Source organism: Rhinatrema bivittatum, chromosome 12 (genome assembly GCF_901001135.1).
Source record: "Rhinatrema bivittatum chromosome 12, aRhiBiv1.1, whole genome shotgun sequence".
Taxonomy (NCBI): domain Eukaryota; kingdom Metazoa; phylum Chordata; class Amphibia; order Gymnophiona; family Rhinatrematidae; genus Rhinatrema; species Rhinatrema bivittatum.
In genome coordinates, this window is record NC_042626.1 from 80,560,672 (window position 1) to 80,580,764 (window position 20,093).

Sequence of the window (20,093 nt, forward strand, 5' to 3'; positions counted from 1 at the left end):
CGTACCCAGCCTGTCTGTTCTAAACATGCTATACTGGTGCCTCCCACCTCCAGTCTATCTCTTCTATACACACTCTAGGGCGCGTCCCATGTTTTCCGGTATCACAGATGCAGCGTGCACGCAGTTCTCCCAGCAAGCTTCACGGCACCGGCTCGCACCGCAGTCTGATTCAGAGCGCTTCAATTTTCATGGGCGCCTTGTGAGCTGTCAGCCAATGAGAGCGCGGCGTGCTCCAAGCTCGCCGGCTAATATCCCTCCGCCTTGTACCACCCTCTCACGTCATTTCCTTTGTGTGCTCCTCCGCGCAGCCACCGCCGCCGCCCGAGTCGCCCTGACCGGCCGCAGCCATGGAGCTCATTACCATCCTGGAGAAAACTGTCTCCCCGGGTATGAAGCATTAGCCAGGGGATGGAAAGGGAGGAGAGTAGAGACCGGACCGAGCATTACTGGGTGTGGGGAGGCCAGTTAGGGCCTGCCGCTCGCGTTTGTACTGACTCCGGCTTGTTTTGTTTCCTCAGACCGCAATGAGCTGGAGGCGGCGCAGAAGTTTCTGGAGCAGGCGGCTATTGAGAATCTGGTGTGTGCCCGTGTGAGGGGAGTGGGTTCCGGGCTTCGCCTTAGCTTGCCAAGGCCGTTAGGAAAAGCCCTGGGTTGAGCGAGGCTAGTAGGCCGTGGTGAAACCGCCAGAAAGGGTGCATCCTAACCTGCCCGTCGCATGGCTCCGCGGGAGAGCTGAAGTGGCCTGTCGACCAATGGCGAGGGCTAGAGCGCTCGAGCCGGGAGGTGGCTGGCCAATAGTAGAGAAGGGGGAAGGGTTTGAGTTTGTGCCTAATCAGGCTAGGTCGAGTTGGAGCTGGGTTGGGCCATGTGTAGAAAGAGGGAGTGGGGGAGACTTCTGGGGCTCTCGCCTTCCGAGGGAAGATGTGGGGCGAGGGGGCTGAGCACGTTACCACAGAGATGAGCTTATGGTTGTTTCCTGGCTAGGATCTGCTGTGTTTTGGCTCAGAATGCCCCGTGTTTATTTTTTTTAATGGCATCTCTTGCTGTTATTGATGTCACTGATATAAGTGTTGGAAACATTTTAATGATGAATACGCAAGGATATTTTAAAGTATGAAGATAGTTTTCAGTTACTTGGGTAAATTCCTCAGGCTGAAAATCGCGTTCTGTTCCATGCCAAACCCTCACCAGCCATGAGGCACACGTACTTCTAGCCGCAGGAGATGTGTAGAAGTGCACAGCAGGTCTTATTTTGGCATTACTGTACAGCGTTTGCACCAAAGCAGGTGCAATGTACCCAAGTCTCTACAGACTCTCAATTTTCAGAGGAAATTGGAAATTAACATTAAAGTCTGTAACTGTGGACTAGTAAGTTTCACAAGCAATATGGCAAAACAAAGTATGTGTCTATAAGTACATGCTTATTGGAACAGTTCCCGTTATGTGACAAAGCCATGGTTCTCGATCAGGGGTACATGGAACCTTGTCAGGAGGTACCCAACCAGTTCACTTCTGCATGAAAGAAGGTAGCTCAAATAAGACGGCTACCTTGCCACTGTGCAGGAAGAGCCAATCTCATTACACTCTGTGATGTACACTGGTACCTAGAATACATATAAACTTTTTGCCACTTTTTTAAGAGAAGTAAGGTGGGCAGAGAAGCAGCAACTTTTAATATTCATCTTCCCAGATTCCCTAAAATGAGTAATGTGAACTTAAGCGCTCTTGATACCCACTTCCCCCCAGCTCAATGTCCTTTTTCTCTCCAGCTTCAAACTGGTACCAATGGGGAGGAGATCAAAGCATTGCAAGACGTGCTCTCGGCTACTCCTGCATTATTAGCTTCACTGTACTATTGTCACTTTGTATATGCTTGTTTAGAGTTAAATATCTATTGGGGAAAATAGGCCCAAATATCACAGTGAATTGTCAGGATAGTATGTTTGGGGAATTTTGCATCTCTGGGTGTACACGCGATCTCAAACTCATGACTGAGATAATCTTTCACAAGTACTGAGAACTGGATTAGGGAATGGTTGGACACTAATTGCCTTAAGCATGCTGCTAGGGTGGGTAAAAATAGAATTGTTAAGCATAGGGAAGTTTGCTTCTAATGTTTTATTCTTATGTTGTATAAAAAAATCTTTTGGACCAGCCAACTTTCCTTGTGGCACTGTCAAAAGTGCTGGCAAACCCAGGGAACAGCCAGGTTGCCAGAGTTGCCTCCGGTCTGCAGATTAAGAATTCATTAACATCCAAGGACCCAGATGTCAAGGCACAGCACCAACAGAGATGGCTTGCTATCGATGCCAATGCACGAAGAGAAGTCAAGACTTATGTAAGAAATCACCTTATAACTTGGTAACATCTACTGTTCTCTTAATGGTTTATGTTCCTGGTATATTTACATTTGTTCTGCCTTTTTCCAAAGTCAGTCTTGAGGTGGATAAGTTATATGAAATAGATGAACTATGAATGAAAGACAAGCATCTTATCTGTCTCATTGTTAGTGCATAGAACACTGGAGTAGAATGTTTGGGATGTGGGATGGCTACTGCTGGTGAATACTTGCTACGAGGGTAAATATTAAAGGTGATTGTCAAATATAGTGAAGATATGCAGACCTGTACAGAAGGGACAGACATGACTGGAATACAGTACATAAGTCTCATTAAAAAGCCTAAGTTTTTTATGGGGAGTACTGTTAATCTTACTCACAGCTAGAGTTTGTGTAGGGGCACTCTTTTTTTTTTTTTTTTTTTTATTCAGAAGGGTTCTGATCACACCCTGTTAGGCTCACATTTAGAGATTTACAGAAAAATCTATCAGGTTTTATACCAAGAAATAAGATGGTAGTCTGAATAACTAGTTTTTCCTTATTACGGTTAGGAGCTTGTTAGCGAGATAGCAAACAAGGTTCTGAGCTTTTTTTGTCCAATTTATATGGGGACAAATTACAAACTTAATCTCATTTTTAGTTTCCAAATAGATTAGCTACTCCATATTCTGTGTCATTGCTGTAGTGATCTAATAATTGTTTCATGATCTCTTGGCTGTCTAAAAATGCATGTTCCCATAACAGAAATTATACAACTTTCAGCCTGTGAACTTTGGAATTTAAAATAGCTCAATACCTAATAGAGTAGTTTTTAAGACTAGGAATGTCTACAAACAGTTATCTTCACAACTGACTTCAATGGCTCCAGTTAAGTTATGTTTACAACTCAGTCTTTATCTGGTATGAGCAAGTCCTTTACTCTTTTCTGCTAGTTCTGAAGCTTGACCTGTGATATTACAAAGCATTGGCCATAAATCTCCTAACTAGTTGAGCCTTCTTAGCCTGTAGTTGAAGAGAGGGCTTAGATGTGTGAAGTCTTTATAGTCCTTTTTTACGGGGGAGACTCATATACCCTGTAGTAGTCCATAGTCATAGTGATATTTTGGGGATACCTTTCAGGTTATTCTGGCTGTGTGTCTAGATTTTTCTTACTTTTCTAACTTTTCAAATGTATTTTGTAGTAATTCTCTGGGTATTCTTGGCTTAGTTGTGTGTCTCTGAATGGGAAGCTGATCTCACTTGTTTCAGGGGGTGGTGTATGGAAATTACTACTTGGCTTTCTCCTTTTAGGTTCTGCAAACTCTGGGAACTGAAACATACAGGCCCAGCTCAGCTTCTCAGTGTGTGGCTGGCATTGCTTGTGCTGAGATTCCAGTCAGCCAGTGGCCTGAACTCATCCCACAGTTGGTGACCAATGTCACAAACCCCAATAGCACTGAGCACATGAAAGAATCGACGTTGGAGGCAATTGGCTATATTTGTCAGGATATTGTAAGTACTCATCAATGTTTCCATATGCTCTTTTCTTCTTTTTGCTGTCATGACCTCTGATAGCTGTTGAAGGGTCTCATTAGTTTTCTTGTTTTGTCTAGTAAGTGGGATGAATGAGGTAGTCCCTAAGGAGGAACTCTTGCCCCAAGTTCTTGCAGCATGGTCAAGTCTAGCAGGCTTGATAAGTTTTAATATGACACTTTTAATGTAAAAGGAGTTGACTATTGTAATACACATAGTTATTACAAAATGTTAACATTATACCCACCAGAAGGGTATTACTTTTGTTGATTGGAAGAGGGTGATAGTGATGAAATCAGTCTGCCTTCTGTTTGCTGCTGAAATGGCCCCTGCTTCAATTTTGCCTTTTAATCCAACATAGAGCAATAAAGTTAATTTTCTGTGCTCATGCCAATCTCTGAGCTCTTATTTTTCTACTTGTACTGATGACACTTTAAGGCTCAGCAGTTGGACAGTGCTTATGGCTGTTCTTATGGTTTACTTGTATCAGGTGTGGTAGAATAGCACTGCATTTTCTTGTATGGTATAAAGATGGCTCTTGCAAGAATGAGCTGCAAACCAGTGGGGTCTCTCGATCTGATAAGGCTTTTTAATCTGTGCACTTATTTGGACTTGCACAGCAGCCATGTAAGTGTCAGTATTTGCATAAAAGCATGTATTAAGTCTTCCTATTCTAGTACTATAGTGCATATATTTTGCCTGTGCCACTGACTACATTGTGATAGTGTTAAGTTTGCAGAAAGCAAGCTTGTATGAAGAAGTTTGGTATATTTCTATACACTTTTTTAATCCAAACAGAATCCAACATACACATTAATTTTAGCATTTCAAAAAATACATGTATACAAGCTAGCTCTGAGATACATTCAGCAGTTTTGTCAACATGTGGACGTAGCATTGTAGTTTCTGAGAACGGTTACCTTTGAAGAAGCAAAGGCATGAGAGGAGGAGAAAATGCTTTTTCTAAACTTTAGGATTGACATAGTAGGCGTGGAAATGAGGTATTCAGTCTTTAGATTACCACCATATCTTGAGGATATTCTAAGTCATTAAAGCTCCATGCATTGATTCCAAGCTGCTGAGACTCACTGACTCGCCAGGGAGGTAGCGGACTTTTGTCAGTTTCCATACCTCAATGTTGTGTAAAAAAACAAACAAAACCCTTTGGTTTAGTTCTTGACCCAGTCAGAAACTTTTCCCCCACATGACCAAAACGTCTGGTCTTCAAGAATGATTGTGGTCCATAAGGTGCCACTAGACTCTGACCGATTTATTGAGGCTTTTGCTTTATGGCGAAGTGGACTCTTTGAAAGTGTGTGCCCCAATAAATCTGGTAGTCTAAAGTTCCAGCAGCTGCTATCGGCTATACCACTGGTTTTCAAGGTAATTTAAATATGCCCAGTATATCAAGTATTCATTGTAAAAGCTCAAAGTTGATGTGTGGTGGAAGTGTCACTGAAACAGTTAACAATTTTTTTTCTAAATTGGAAACGTGTTGAATAAAACAAATGCTTTTTTGTCATGTGATAAAGTTCTCTTCATTAATGATCACCAAGACAGCTCTTGATTTGGAGGACAGCATTTGCAAAATCTGAGATACTCCTCTGGAAAGTAAATTGAGGCTCCTTGAGGCTGTATGTAGCATGGGTCAGGGTAGCTAGGCTTAAGGGGCAGACTTGCTTACAAGACTCGTATATCTAAATTTGAGGCCCTCCAGATCAGTTTCCAAAACCCAAGTACCTCAACTAGGTCTTCAGAGCAAGAAAAATATACATATTGATCTGCTTATTGGAGCAAAATGGGGATATACTGGGAAAACAGTTCCCTGTAGGTACCTGGATCAGTCCAGACTGCTGGATTTTCCTCCCTTCCAGCAGATGGAGACAGAGAAACTTGAGTACCCCCTCTTAAACTGTGTGCCACCAGCATCTCTTCAGTATTTCTCTGTCTCCAGCAGATAGAGGTGGTGCAAAACCTGTGGTCTTGAAGTTAGAAAAACTCTTAGCAGGACAACAAAGTTAATCCTCCCCAGGGGGTTGGCAGGTCCTGGTGGGACCATCCCCCTGGTATCAGATATACCAGGAACTGGGGTTGGATACTCTGCCTGCTCCTTGATTCCGTGAAGCATTAGGAGTGAATACCAGTGGTCTGGTCCCTTCCCCCCCCCCCCCCCCCCCCCCCCCTCTTTTGTCCCGGACCTGGAGAAGCCAGCATATCTCGGGTAAAGATTCTTGTTTCCCCTTAAAAAAAAAAAAAAAAAAAAAAAAAAAAAGAGATGGAATAGAGCCGTAAGCTTCCTTTCTTTTCTCTGCCATAGTGACTGCATGGTCAGCAGCAGTGTTTTGTTGTAGCGGTGCTTTCGGCTCCTGAACGTGTTTTTTTTTTTGTTTTTTTTTTTTTTTTTTTACTTCGGCACTTCTTTACTGCAGGCCATGCTATGTGCCTCATGGTGCTCGGCATGCAGAGAGCCGGCTTTGCGGCTCTCCCGTGCAGGCCTGTGTTTCTGGTGCCTCCCCAGCGGGGAGGGGACATGGGGCGCAGCCAGGGGAACAGCGACTAAGTCCCGCGATGCGGGCAGGCAGCAGAACATGGCTGACTCATTACCGCTGAGCGCGGGAAAAGCAGCCATTTTAAGTTCTTTTGCTGCTGCAGCAGGGGAGGGGATCTTCCGCCTCACCTTTCTCCTGCTGATTTGAGCCCTGAGAGTCCTCTGAGCTCATTTCAGGATTGTTTTGATAACCCTGAACCCCTGGTAGGGGATGTTAGGGGCCAACCTTCCTTTACTGCGGACTTTGTGCTATTGATGCACAAAGCTTATCTGGCGAGCCAGTCTCAGTAGGACGGAGCATCAGTGCACAGGCCGATGGATGGACCACTGCCCTCAAAGGTCCCCAGGCGGCTGGAGCTGCGGGGGGGGGGGCGGCATATAGGGTTTGGAATATCCGTGGCCCCTTTGAACTCTTTTGGGGGGACTCTGGCCCTGTAGAACATCCAGGGCCTGATACTTCTGTGCCTCCCCCTCCCTTTACTGTGGTTGATCAGGGTGAGGAACTGGGGAAGGTCTTGCCGTTGGATGGCGACGATCTGAGGGTTGTTCGCTGCACCCTCTAATTACTCATGTTCTAGAAGAACTGGGTATTGAGCTTCCCCAGGATGACCCGGGCCAGGACACAGTGGACCAGGTTTTGGCTGGGTTGCGGGGTCCAGCTAAGACGTTCCTTTTCTATCGGATGGTTTAACAACTAATGCTTTGGGAGTGTGACTCTCCAGAGTCGGGCCAGCGAGTGGGCCAAGCTATGGACAAGATGTAGCCCTTGCCCGAGCAGACTTTGGAACTTTTGAAGGTTCCTGTGTTGGATGCTTCATTGTCAGGGGCCACGAAAGGACGATTATTCCTGTGGCTGGAGCAGCGGCTCTTAAGGGATATACAAGACAGAAAGCTCAAAGTCCAGCTCAAACGAATCTTCGAGGTGTCTGCCCTCAGCGTTAGGGCCGCAGTATGTAGCAGCTTCATGCTTCGAGTAGGCCTGTGGTGGGTACAGCAGCTCCTGACTTCCAGGGATCTCCTACCTCAGGACTCGAGCAGGTAGAGCACCTAGTGGTGGCTTTTGGGATGGACACCCTATGTGACCTCCTCTGTACCGTGGACACCATAGTCTTGGACGAGGTATCGGTAAGGAGGCTCCTGTGGTTACGCAACCGGTCTGCTGATGTTTCCTCGCAGTCTCATTTGGGGGTGCTCCCCTTTAAGGGCAAATCCGTCTTTGGTGAGGACTTGGAGCAACTAGGCGAGAATAAGAACATGCCATACTGGGTCAGACCAAGGGTCCATCAAGCCCAGCATCCTGTTTCCAACAGTGGCCAATCCAGGCCATAAGAACCTGGCAAATACCCAAAAACTAAGTCTATTCCATGTTACCGTTGCTAGTAATAGCAGTGGCGAGTATTTTCTAAGTCAACTTAATTAGTAGCAGGTAATGGACTTTCCCTCCAAGAACTTATCCAATCCTTTTTTGAACCCAGCTACACTAACTGCACTAACTACATCCTCTGGCAACAAATTCCAGAGTTTGTGTGTTGAGTGAAAAAGAACTTTCTCCGATTAGTTTTAAATGTGCCACATGCTAACTTCATGGAATGCCCCCTAGTCTTTCTATTATCTGAAAGAGTAAATAACAGATTCACATCTACCCGTTCTAGACCTCTCATGATTTTAAACACCTCTATCATATCCCCCCTCAGCAGTCTCTTCTCCAAGCTGAAAAGTCCTAACCTCTTTAGTCTTTCCTCATAGGGGAGCTGTTCTATTCCCCTTATTTTGGTAGCCCTTCTCTGTACCTTCTCCAGCGCAATTATATCTTTTTTTTGAGATGCAGTGAATTGTACACAGTATTCAAGGTGCGGTCTCACCATGGAGTGATACAGAGGCATTATGAGATTTTTCCGTTTTATTCACCATTCCCTTTCTAATAATTCCTAACATTCTGTTTGCTTTTTTGACTGTCGCAGCACACTGAACTGACTATTTCAATGTGTTATCCACTATGACGCCTAGACCTTTCTTGGGTGGTAGGTTCCATATTAGGTGCTAACATTGTGTAACTATAGCATGGGTTATTTTTCCCTATATGCATCACCTTGCACTTAGAGCAGAAATACAGAATAAACAGCCAAATGTCCAATCTGAATTTCTTTTTGAATAGAGACAAGAATGTGCAAACAAGCCAGACTCTGGCCGAGTTTCGCCCTCTTTCAATAGGGCTGCATCAGGGGCTCCAATATATCGGTGTATCCTTTCTGTATAGCTGTATTTTAGTGCATACACCAACCAATTCTATATCCACGTCGTCATCTTATGCACTTTAATATCAACGATACCAATCAAAATTTGATTCGAGAGAGCAAGATTTGTTGTAGCGATTAGGCTGTGCAGCGCATCTATTGGTATCGTTGATATTAAAGTGCATAAGATGACGACGTGGATATAGTATTGGTTCGTGTATGCACTAAAATACAGCTATACAGAAAGGATACACCGATATATTGGAGCCCATGATGCAGCCCTATTGAGAGAGGGCGAAACTCGGCCAGAGTCTGGCTTGTTTGCACATTCTTGTCTCTATTCAAAGAAATTCAGATTGGACATTTTGGCTGCTTATTCTGTATTTCTGCTCTCACAGCTTTATTAAGCAGCCTTCCTTGCTGTTTTGTTAGTCATTCACCTTGCACTTAACCACATTAAATTTCATCTGCCATTTGGATGCCCAATTTTCCAGTCTCACAAGGTCTTCCTGCAATTTATCACAATCTGCTTGTGATTTAACTATTCTGAGCAATTTTGTATCATCTGCAAATTTGATTACCTCACTCGTATTTCTTTCCAGATCGTTTATAAATATATTGAAAAGTAAGGGTCCCAATAGAGATCCCTGTGACACTCTACTGCCCACTCCCACTGAGAAAATTGTTCATTTAATCCTACTCTTTCCTGTCTTTTAGCCAGTTTGCAATCCACAAAAGCACATCACCTATCCCAGGACTTTACTTTTCCTAGAAGCCTCTCATGAGGAACTTTGTCAAATGCCTTCTGAAAATCCAAGTACACTATATCTACCGGTTCACCTTTATCCACATGTTTATTATTATTTTTTACCTCCAGCTATCAAGATTTTCTCACCATCGCAATCCCTTTTGCAGATCACATTTATCTTAGACAATTACGCCTTATTTTATGATTTGATTTCTCAGAGACTTTACAACTTTATCAGTGTTATTATTCGAATCTGTTTTCCATGTTTTCCAAGTTCTATAACCTTGTTATATGTACCGCCTCTTGGCATAATTTTTATGTTTCAATGTAAACCGATGTGATCTGTATTTTAATACAGGAACACCGGTATATAAAAATCTAAAAATAAATAAATAAATATTAACTCCTTCAAAAAAGTGAAGCAGATTTGTGAGGCAAGACTTGCCTTGGGTAAAGCCATGCTGACTTTGTTCCATTAAACAGTCTTTCTATATGTTCTGTGATTTTGATGCTTAGAACACTTTCCACTATTTTTCCTGGCACTGAAGTCAGGCTAACCGATCTGTAGTTTCCCGGATCACCCCGGAGTCCTTTTAAAATATTGGGGTTACATTAGTTATCCTCCAGTCTTCAGGTACAATGGATGATTTTAATGATAGGTTACAAATTTTTACTAATAGGTCTGAAATTTCATTTTTGAGTTCCTTCAGAACTCTGGGGTGTATACCATCCGGTCCAGGTGATTTACTACTCTTCAGTTTGTCAATCAGGCTTATCACATCTTCTAGGTTCATCGTGATTTGGTTCAGTCCATCTGAATAATTACCCATGAAAACCTTCTGTACGGGTACCTCCCCATCATCCTCTTCGGTAATCACCGAAACAAATCATTTAATCTTTCCGCGATGGCCTTATCTTCTCTAAGTGCCCCTTTAAACCCCTCGATCATCTAACGGTCCAATTGACTCCCTCACATGCTTTCTGCTTTGGATATATTTTAAAAAGTTTTTACTGTGAGTTTTTGCCTCTAAGGCCAACTTCTTTTCAAATTAGCATTTAACTTGCTAATGCTTATGCATTATCCTATTTTCTTCTGTTGGATCCTTCTTCCAATTTTTGAATGAAGATCTTTTGGCTAAAATAGCTTCTTTCACCTCCCCCTTTTAACCATGCCTGTAATCATTTTGCCTTCTTTCCACCTTTCTTAATGTGTGGAATAAATCTAGACTGTGCTTCTAGGATGGTATTTTTTTAACAATGACCAAACCTCTTGCAAACTTTTTACCTTTGTAGCTGCTCCTTTCAGAGTTTTTCTAACAATTTTTCTCATTTTATCAAGTTTCCCTTTTGAAAGTTTAGTGGGAGAGCTGTGGATTTTCTTACTGTCCCCCTACCAGTCATTAATTCAAATTTGATCATATTATGATCACTATTGCCAAGCAGCCCCACCACAGTTACCTCTCTCATGAAATCATGTGCTCAAGTGAGAATTAGATCTAAAATTGCTCCCTCTTGTCTGTTCGTGAACCAATTACTCCATAATGTCATTTATTCCATCCAGGAACTTTCTCTCTAGCATGTTCCGATGATACATTTACCCAGTCAATATTGGGGTAATTGAAGTCTCCCATTATTACCGCACTACCAATTTGGTTAGCTTCCCTAATTTCTCTTAGCATTTCACTGTCCGTCTCACCATCTTGACCAGGTGGACGGTATTATACTCCTATCACTATAGTCTTCCCCGACACACAAGGGATTTCTACCCATAAAGCACTTATATTCGCTAGCACAGACTATTCTAACACACTCTTCCTTGGATTACCATATACAACACTAAGACCACTACAAATCTTACAGAACTCCACAGCCAGAATTCTAACTGGAAAAAGCAGAAGGGATCATATCACTCAAACACTTGCCGAATTACACTGGCTGCCAATCGAACAAAGAGTACAATTTAAAACACTATGCACAATCCACAAACTGATCAATGAAGAAAATACTGATTGGTTAAACACTGCATTATGACTACATGGTCCCCAAAGAAATCTCAGATCAGCAAATAAAGCTCTACTGACCAATACCCTCTGTAAAGACAGCTAAACTGACACAAGGGAGAGAGCACTATCATTAGCCGGCCCAATATTATGGAACTCGATGCCACCCGAAATAAGATTAATGAGAGATCTAAAACTTTAAAAAAGAAAAGCTTAAAAACATGGCTTTTCAAAAAAGCTTTTCAAAGTGAGAATGGGGAATCGGTAGTACTAAGACAAGAAAAGGACTTATACACACAGGCAAAAAGTCACCAGAGAACATATATGCGTTCTTTTTATTTTTATCATACTTAAGTATTAAGTTAAAGAATTACAGTATATCAACATATATGGATAGTCCATAAATGGAATTTCAATACACATAGCGCATAGTATTTGAATCATGTATCTGAACAATTTCAGCACCTACTGGTTAAATTACAATCTCTTTCGAATTTATTCATGTGCCTATTTGTAAACCGTTGTGTTGGTATATCACTGAACGACGGTATGGAAAAGTTTTTAAATAAAATCTAAAGAATCGATTGTGCATTTAGTCTCATGCAGAATGTTTATCCTGTTGGACTCTATGCCATCCCGGACATAAAGCACCACACTGCCTCCCGGGTGCTCCTCTCTGTCATTGCGATATAATTTGTACCCCGGTATAGCACTGTCCATTGGTTGTCCTCCTTCCACCATATCTCTGAGATGCCAATTAAGTCTGTCATTCACTGCTATACATTCTAATTCTCCCATCTTACTTCTTAGACTTCCGGTATTAGCATACAAATGTTTCACAGTTTTTGTTTTTTGTTTGTATTTTCAATCTGCTTTTTAATTGATAGCGATAAGTTAGAATTTTTTAGCTCAGGTAAGTTTTTAGTTACAGGCAATTGGACTACTTTTCTTATTGGAACCTCACTGTCGGGATGCCCTAATTCTAATGCATCATTAGTATCCTTTGAAGATACCTCTCTCCGAACCATGTGCTGCTGAGCAACTGTCTGCTTTCCCCTTAGAGCAGCTTTTAAACTAGAACAATCTCCTTTTTAAAGGTTAGTGCCAGCAGTCTGGTTCCACCCTGGTTAAGGTGGAGCCCATCCCTTCGGAAGAGACTCTCCCTTCCCCAAAAGGTTCCCCAGTTCCTAACAAAACTGAATCCCTCTTCCTTGCACCATCGTCTCATCCACGCCTTGAGACTCTGGAGCTCTGCCTGCCTCTGACCTGCGCGTGGAACAGGGAGCATTTCAGAGAATGCTACTCTGGAGGTTCTGGATTTAAGCTTTCTACCTAAGAGCCTAAATTTGGCTTCTAGTACCTCCCTCCCACATTTTCCTATGTCGTTGGTGCCCACATGTACCACGACAGCCGGCTCCTCCCCAGTACTGTCTAAAATTCTATCTAGGTGACGCATGAGGTCCGTGACCTTCGCACCAGGTAGGCATGTTACCAAGCGATCCTCACACCCAGCTGTCTACATTCCTAATAATCGAATCACCAACTGGCCGACCTAACTCTTCCCTCTTGGGCAGTAGGCCTTGGGGGGAGATCCTCGGTGTGAAAGGACAATGCATCACCTGGCGAGCAGGTCCTTGCTACAGGATCCTTTCCTGCTGCACTAGGTTAATGATGCTCTCCATAAAAGTGCATAAACTTCTGGAAGATAAGCCTAAAGGAACTAGGGGTGTTCCTCCTACCGCTCTCGTTTTAGGGGTCAGATGCTTCTGGCAGAGCAGGGACCGTTCTCAGGGAGATCTCAATCCTGGTCTCGCTCTTTTGCAGCTGCAGACCAAACCGTGACAAGGGTGATTTGGGATCCAAATCCTCTCAATGAGATTAGGCTGACCGATTCCTCTACCCCGGTCATTGGGGAATGGCTCTCCCTGTTTTACAAGGAGTGAGTCAATATAACGTCAGACCAGTTGGTTCTAAACATCATAGAACAGTTATGCTTTGGAATTTGTTCAACCTCTGAGACCTGTTCCTGTTATCTCCCTGAAGTTTTTAGGTAAAGAAGCAAATTGTTCATCAGACCCTCCATAGGCTGGAGTGCCTTGGGGCTATTGTTCCCATTCCCCCGGATGAGTGGAGGACAGGGTGTTACTCCATCTATTTTGTGGTGCCAAAGAAGGAAGGCTGTTTCCATCTGATTCTAGACCTCAAAGTGAACAGGGCCCTAAAAGTACCACACTTTCGAATGGAGACACTAAGCTTGGTCTTTGCAACGGTGCGCAGCAGAGTTCTTGGCTTCCCGAAGTCTAACAAGCTTATCTGCATATCGGGATCCGCAAGGACATCAAAGGTTCCTCTGATTCATGATCCTCTGAAGGCACTTCCAGTTCCGGGCTCTCCCATTTGGTTTAGCCACAGCTCCCCACACCTTCACCAAGGTGATGGTTGTGGTGGCGACAGCTCTTAGAAAGGTGGGAGTATTAATGCACCTGTATCTGGGCGACTAGCTCATCCGAGCAAAATCGAAAGAACTCTTCAGGCAGGCGGTACACAAGGTCTTATACTGTCTGAGGTCCCTCGGCTGGGCTGTCGATCAGTCAGAGAGTTGTCATCTTTCTTAGGTCCTGAACTACTTGGGAGCACGGTTCGATACATGATTTGGCAAAATCTTCCTCGTAGAGGAACGGATCAACAAGGTAAGGCACAAGTTCAACTTCTCTTGGCAGCTCCAGTACCCAGAGTCTGGGACTACTTGCAGGTTCTTGGCTTCATGGCATCCACTCTGGAGTTGATCCCATGGGCTTTTGCTCATGAAACTTTACAGAGAGCTTTACTGTCCTGCTGGGATCAGATATCTGAGGAGTTTCAGATTCCCTTATCTCTGAGTCTGCCAGGACCAGTCTTGGTTGGTGGCTGGCCCTCGACCATTTGAGGCGAGGGGTGGACCTCAAGGTGCCTCGGTGGGTGATAATGACCATGGATGCCAGTCTCTCCAGGTGGGGAGCAGTGTGTCAATCCCAGTTGGCCCAGGGCCAGTGGTCTCAGGAGGTGCAGTGGTCCATCAATTGCCTGGAAATGAGGGTGGTGCGCTTGGCGTTGCAGAGATGTCTTCCTCTAGTCAGCAACAGAACAGTACGAGTTTTTTGTCCAACGCGGTGACGGAGGCTACATCAACTGTCGGGGAGGAACCAAGAGTCATCCAGTAGCCTTGGAAGCAGAGATGTCCTGGGTGGAACAACATTTAACCCTGTTGTTGGCATCACACAGTGGGGACTGTGCAGGCAGATTTGGAGCTGCCGAAGGCTAGATCCCGGAGAGTGGGAGCTGTCCTTAGAGGCGATGGCCCTCACCTTTTGCAGATGTGGCGCTTCTTATCTGGATTTGATGGCAACTCTAAAGAATGCCAAGGCACCATATTTTTTCAGTCTCAGAAGAGAGCATGATGCGGAAGGGGTTGATGCCTTAGTGCTTACTTGGCCCCACAATATTCTCCTCTACGTGTTTCCTCTGTGGCCTTTGATAGGCAAGATTCTAAGGCGGATCAAAGTTCACCCAGGGAAGGTAATCCTAGTAGCACTGGAGTGGTCTCCGACCATGGTTTGCAGACCTAGTCAACCTTGCAGTGGACAGTCTTCTGCACCTGTCAATCTTCCAGGCCTACTGTGTCAAGGTCTGATGATTTTTTGAGCAGGCAGATTGCTTTTGTCTAGTGGTCTAGCTTATGAGAGGAAACGTGGTTATCCAGAGGATGTCATTGTCACCCTACTGCGGGCTCGGAAGACTTCTACTTCTTTGACTTATGCCTGGGTGCGGCAGGAAGTCTTACTCGTGACACCAAGAATCAGAGTTTTTTTCCTTGTAGGTCCTCAGAGGCACACATCCTAGTGTTCCTCCAAAAAGATCTTAGCAAAGGGTTGTCTTAATTCCCTCAGAGTGCAGGTTGCAGCCTTGGGATCCCTGAGGGGCAAGACTGATGGTGTGGCTCTGGCGGCACATCCTGATGTATGTTTTCTTCGAGGGGCAAAGCATTTGAATCCTCCAGTCCGGCCAGTGTGTCCGTCGTGGAGTCTTAACTTGTTACTCAGGGTCTTATGTGAACCTCCTTTTGAATCCTCAAGAAGGCCACCTTAAAGGATTTAACTCTAAAGACTGTGTTTTTGGTGGTTATTTGCTGTACTAGGAGTGTATCTGAGCTTTAGGCCCTTCTTGTAGGGAACCCTTTTTATGGATTCCGGGATCTCACTCAGAATGGTTTTATCCTTTCTTCTAAAGATGGTCTCAACTTTCCACTTAAATCAGTCAGCAGAACTTCCAGCATTTCAGAATATCGAACTGGATGCCCCTCATGCTAAAGAATTGAGGCGTTTGGATGTCAAGAGTCCTCTTGTTACCTCGACATTACTAACTCCTTTCAAGTTTCGGATCATCATTTTGTTCTATGGAGTGGCTCTAAGGTCAGAAAGCATCGAAAGTGACCATAGGCCATTGCTTTAGCTTATGTTTGTCATGGGCGGTCTGTTGCAGAAGGTTTTAAAAGCACATTCAATCCGGTCGCAAGCTGCTTCATGGGCAGCGACTTGGAAGTCTCTGCACACTTTTGCCAGACAGTAATGTTTGGAAGTCCAAGCTCCAGATGTAAACTGTTTTGGAAGCGGTGTTAGAGCGGGACTCTCAAGGTCCCATCCCAAATAGGGAAGCTTTTAGTTTTTACCTGCTAACTTTCGTTTCTGTAATACCATGGATCAGTCCAGATACCTACCTATTTGGGGGGTGTGAACAATGTGTGGCTGGTTTTTTTGTGGGTTTTTTTTCCTTGTCTGCTAGTTTTCGATTCACAGCATTTGTTTTCCCAGGCGCTGCAGAATCTTACTTCTCCTATAGCGTGTACATAGAACCAATCCAACTCTCTTCTTATCCTTGCTTGATTTGACCACTTGTTTTAATTGCATGTTTCTGCTTTGGTAATGTTTAATACTGAAGAGAAGCAGGTGCACACCGGTTTAAGAAGGGGGGTGCTCTTCAAATTTTTTTTTTCCATCTGTTGGAAGGGAGGCAAAACCCAGCAGTTTGGACTGATCTGTGGTACTACAGGAATGAAAATTAGCAGGTAAGAACCAATTTTCCTGACTGTTTTAAGGATAGTTTGGGAGTCAGTGGTCTGTCCGGCAGAGCTAAGGATTTTATAGCTCATTAGGCAACATGACTGGTGATGAGTATACATTGTAAACAAATATATCAGCACCTTCACAATTATCTACTGTCCCCAGGACCCAGAGCAGCTGCAGGACAAGTCCAATGAGATTTTGACAGCCATTATCCAAGGGATGAGGAAAGAAGAGCCCAGTAACAATGTGAAACTGGCAGCGACCAATGCACTCCTGAACTCTTTGGAATTCACTAAAGCCAACTTTGACAAAGAGGTAAGTTGCCAGAGAATGTAATTTGGAGTGAGATGAGGAAGGAATCTACCAGCTTCCTGGTCTGTGATGAGAAACCATGCACCACGCTGACAGCTGTTTGATGCATACTGCTCAAGTACCTGAGATCTGGATGTGAGATTTAATCTGTTTCTAGACTTTTATGTGGAAGTCCCTTGTTGGGTCAGACAAATGATCCATTGAGCCCAGCATTTTATCTGACAGTGGCTTGTCAGGTCATGTGTTAATCCCAGAAGTAAAAGATTGAGATATCCAAGTCTTATCTGGATAATAAAGCTGTCCTCCAGAAACTTCTCCAAACCTTCTTTTTTTTTTTTAAACTCAGCTATACTACTAGCCTTGTTCTCCAGAAGAAATTCCACAGTTTAACTGAGTCAGCTTAGAATAAACACCTTTAAATTAGTGACTTCAGGTGTTGTGACTTGTTTCCGGGTCTCCCCTGCATTGTCACTTGAGCATAGCTCCTGACACTATACTTCTTCCCCTGTACTCACTTTTTGAAGTGTTTTTTGCCACCTATTAATTTTAAATCTACCTTGCACCTGATTCTTATCAAAAACAAGAGAATGTATGTTTCAGGTGTCTGTGCTCTCGAGTTCTACAGCTCTTAAGGTTGAAAGCAAGTTCATGGACTTCTGGAACATGAATTATATAATAAAGCACTTTCCAGCAACACTTGTGTGGATAGAGAAGAGATGTGAATGGGTTTAGAAATAGTGATGACAGGGTTAAGGAACATGATGCAGCTCTAATTCTGTCTTTCCTCTTTTTGCAGTCAGAAAGGCACTTTATTATGCAGGTAGTTTGTGAAGCAACTCAGTGCCCAGATACAAGGGTAAGTGATTATTGAAAAAACTAGCATTACTTGGGCATTGGCAAACTTGGTATATTGAAGAGCAATATTGATGTGCTCTCAGAGCAGAAGGTGACAATTTGCCAAAGCAGTGACCTAGAGAATTTCTAAGGTGCAAAAAGGTATTTTATTTTTGTTTTATATTTCACCTTTCAGACCCTTCAAAGTAGACTACATTCAGGTACTGTAGGTAGTTCCCTATCCACAGAGGGCTCAAATTTAATGTTTGTAGCTGAAACAATGGAAGTTGAAGTAACAGTAGAATTTGAAACCTGGTTCATGTTTGTACCCCAGATCAGTCCAGACAAGTGGGTTTTGCATCCTACCAGCAGATGGAGACAGAGAACCAAAGACTCTAAGGCTCTTCTTCATAATTGAATGCCACCTGCAGACCCTCCGTATTTGTCTCCAGCAGATGGTAGAGCTGCAAACTTACAGCTTTTTTTTTTTGGGGGGGGGGAGGGTTAGGAAAAGAAGCTGGAAGGCACTCCCTGAGATGTTAGGTTCCTTCAAGGGCCATCCCTCAGGTTGAGTCAGATAAGCGGGGGGTTGATGATCCCTGGGCAGCTTGACCTGCAGCAGATCCAGGGTCCTGACTCCCTCTGATTTCCTGAAGGCTTTTTCTCCAGAAGTGACCAGCAGCAGGGAAGTTTCTTGTTTTTTATCCTGTTGGTGTTTCCTGTGCTGCGGCTGCTTTATCTTTAAGGGAAAAAAAAGTTTTGCAGGGTTAGCATTGGGGCCATTCCTTACTGTTTCAGGGCAGGCCCAGGTTGGGAAGGAACCAGTATTTTGTGAAAGCAGTGGCGTTTCCTCCCTTTGAGTTCTTATCAGATTTCAGACACAGCTGTCTGGCCTTTACTCTCTCTCTTTGACTTTATAAGTTAATTTCTAGTTTTCTCATCATAGACTTAGTGGAATAACTAAACAGACTTTCCTGAACATACCCAGATCAGTCCAGACAAGTGGGTTTAATTCATCTCTACCAGCAGATGGGAGGTAGAGAACAAAACTTTGGGCAGTGCCACCTGCAGTCCCTCAGTATTTCTCTACCTCCAGCAGATGGTAGAGGTGCTAACTCTGCAGTACAGACTGGATAATTTAAGGAAAATTGCTCCCTGAGATGACAGGCTCCTGCAAGAAGGGTCGTCCCTCGAGTTGAGCTGGGCAAAAGGGGGTTGGATGCCTCTGGCCAGCTTCAGCCCGGGACCACTGATAGCCAGTGGGCCCGAAGTCCCTCCACCTGCCCAGGATAGGGAAGTACCCTTACTTTTATTTTTGTGCTTTCCTGTGTGTCTGGGCCTTTAAATCTTTGTGTAAAAAAAAAAAAAAGTCACCGGCAGCTGTCTGCTTTTGCAACAGCAGCCGCATGTGAGCAGGCTGTGCGGCCTAGCAGGCTGAAATCCTCGGTGAGATCGGGTGCAGGCCAGGCAGTAAGTGGGCGGATCGGGGGATCATTCGGAGGAGGGTGGTCCCGGTCGGGGCAGATTCACTCCAGTGGAGGCTGGCTGTACTCCTGAATGAGCCGGCGGTTTTCAGTTGCGGCAGCGGCCCATTCACCGCGCCGGCTGGAAATTCTTGGGACAGTGCGCCCTCTTCAGGGTTTGACAGCTGCCGCGTGGTGCATCCCTTCCCCTTGTGATCCAGGCTGCGTGGAAGCGCGGCAAGCATAGGATTGCCTGTTTGGATTTTTATTTTGCCTTGCTTTATTTCTTGTGCTTGCTTTGACAGATAAAGCAGCTCAGAGAGACCTGCAGGGCCTGTGGTGGCCTGGTCAGCCTGAATGACCACCTCTGCACGGAGTGTGCTTGGGGGGAGTGGGGTCCTCAAAGGCATGCAAAGCCGCGTAGGCATTCGCGGACCGCAGTGGTGGCACTGGGATCATAGGAGGGAGTGGCTATGGCCACAGAAGCGGAGCTGGATAGGGGGCTTCTCACTGGGGGTCCGGTGGGTCCCCGCCACTCCTATCTCCCATGGTTCGACCTGGGGAGAAAGGTCCGGATGTCTTGGGGCCCTAGCAGCCCCAAACGCCCTTTGGAGGCCCCGGGGGAGGGGTTTCGCCCGAATTCGTACTTTTACTGCATGAGGCCTTCCTGGCTAGGCAGGCAGGTAAGTGCGGTATCACAGAAGGCCCGATGGGTTCGGCAAAGCGGGGGAAGGTCCCCCCCTAAAGGTTCCATGGGCCCGCAAACTCTACCTCCTGAGGGACGGCTAGCGCAATTGGAATCTGACGAGTCTAAGGAGGATGAGGTCTCCTCTGAGGCCTATCAGGATGAGGACCCGATTGGGGGTCCCCCCTCTGAACCCAGGGGACTCTAAAACTGAACAGGGGACCTTGGAGGAGGGTCCGGAGGCTGAAGGCAATGATCCTCGGTGATCCAGCTTTTCAAGAGAGGAGCTTCGCCTGCTTATACCTCAGGTGTTGGAGGAG

At 44.8% G+C, this 20,093-nt stretch overlaps 1 protein-coding gene across 1 annotated transcript in view; it reads left to right on the forward strand.

The window, feature by feature from the left end:
* Positions 1-228: 228 nt before the first annotated feature.
* The window catches only part of KPNB1 (karyopherin subunit beta 1), a 274,884-nt gene continuing 255,019 nt past the window's right edge, over positions 229-20,093 (forward strand). Inside the window, 6 exon segments of the mRNA XM_029572132.1 lie at positions 229-387; positions 519-577; positions 2,156-2,338; positions 3,629-3,829; positions 16,642-16,794; positions 17,588-17,647. Of these exon segments, the coding sequence (XP_029427992.1) occupies positions 348-387; positions 519-577; positions 2,156-2,338; positions 3,629-3,829; positions 16,642-16,794; positions 17,588-17,647 (696 nt within the window). The 5' untranslated portion in view covers positions 229-347.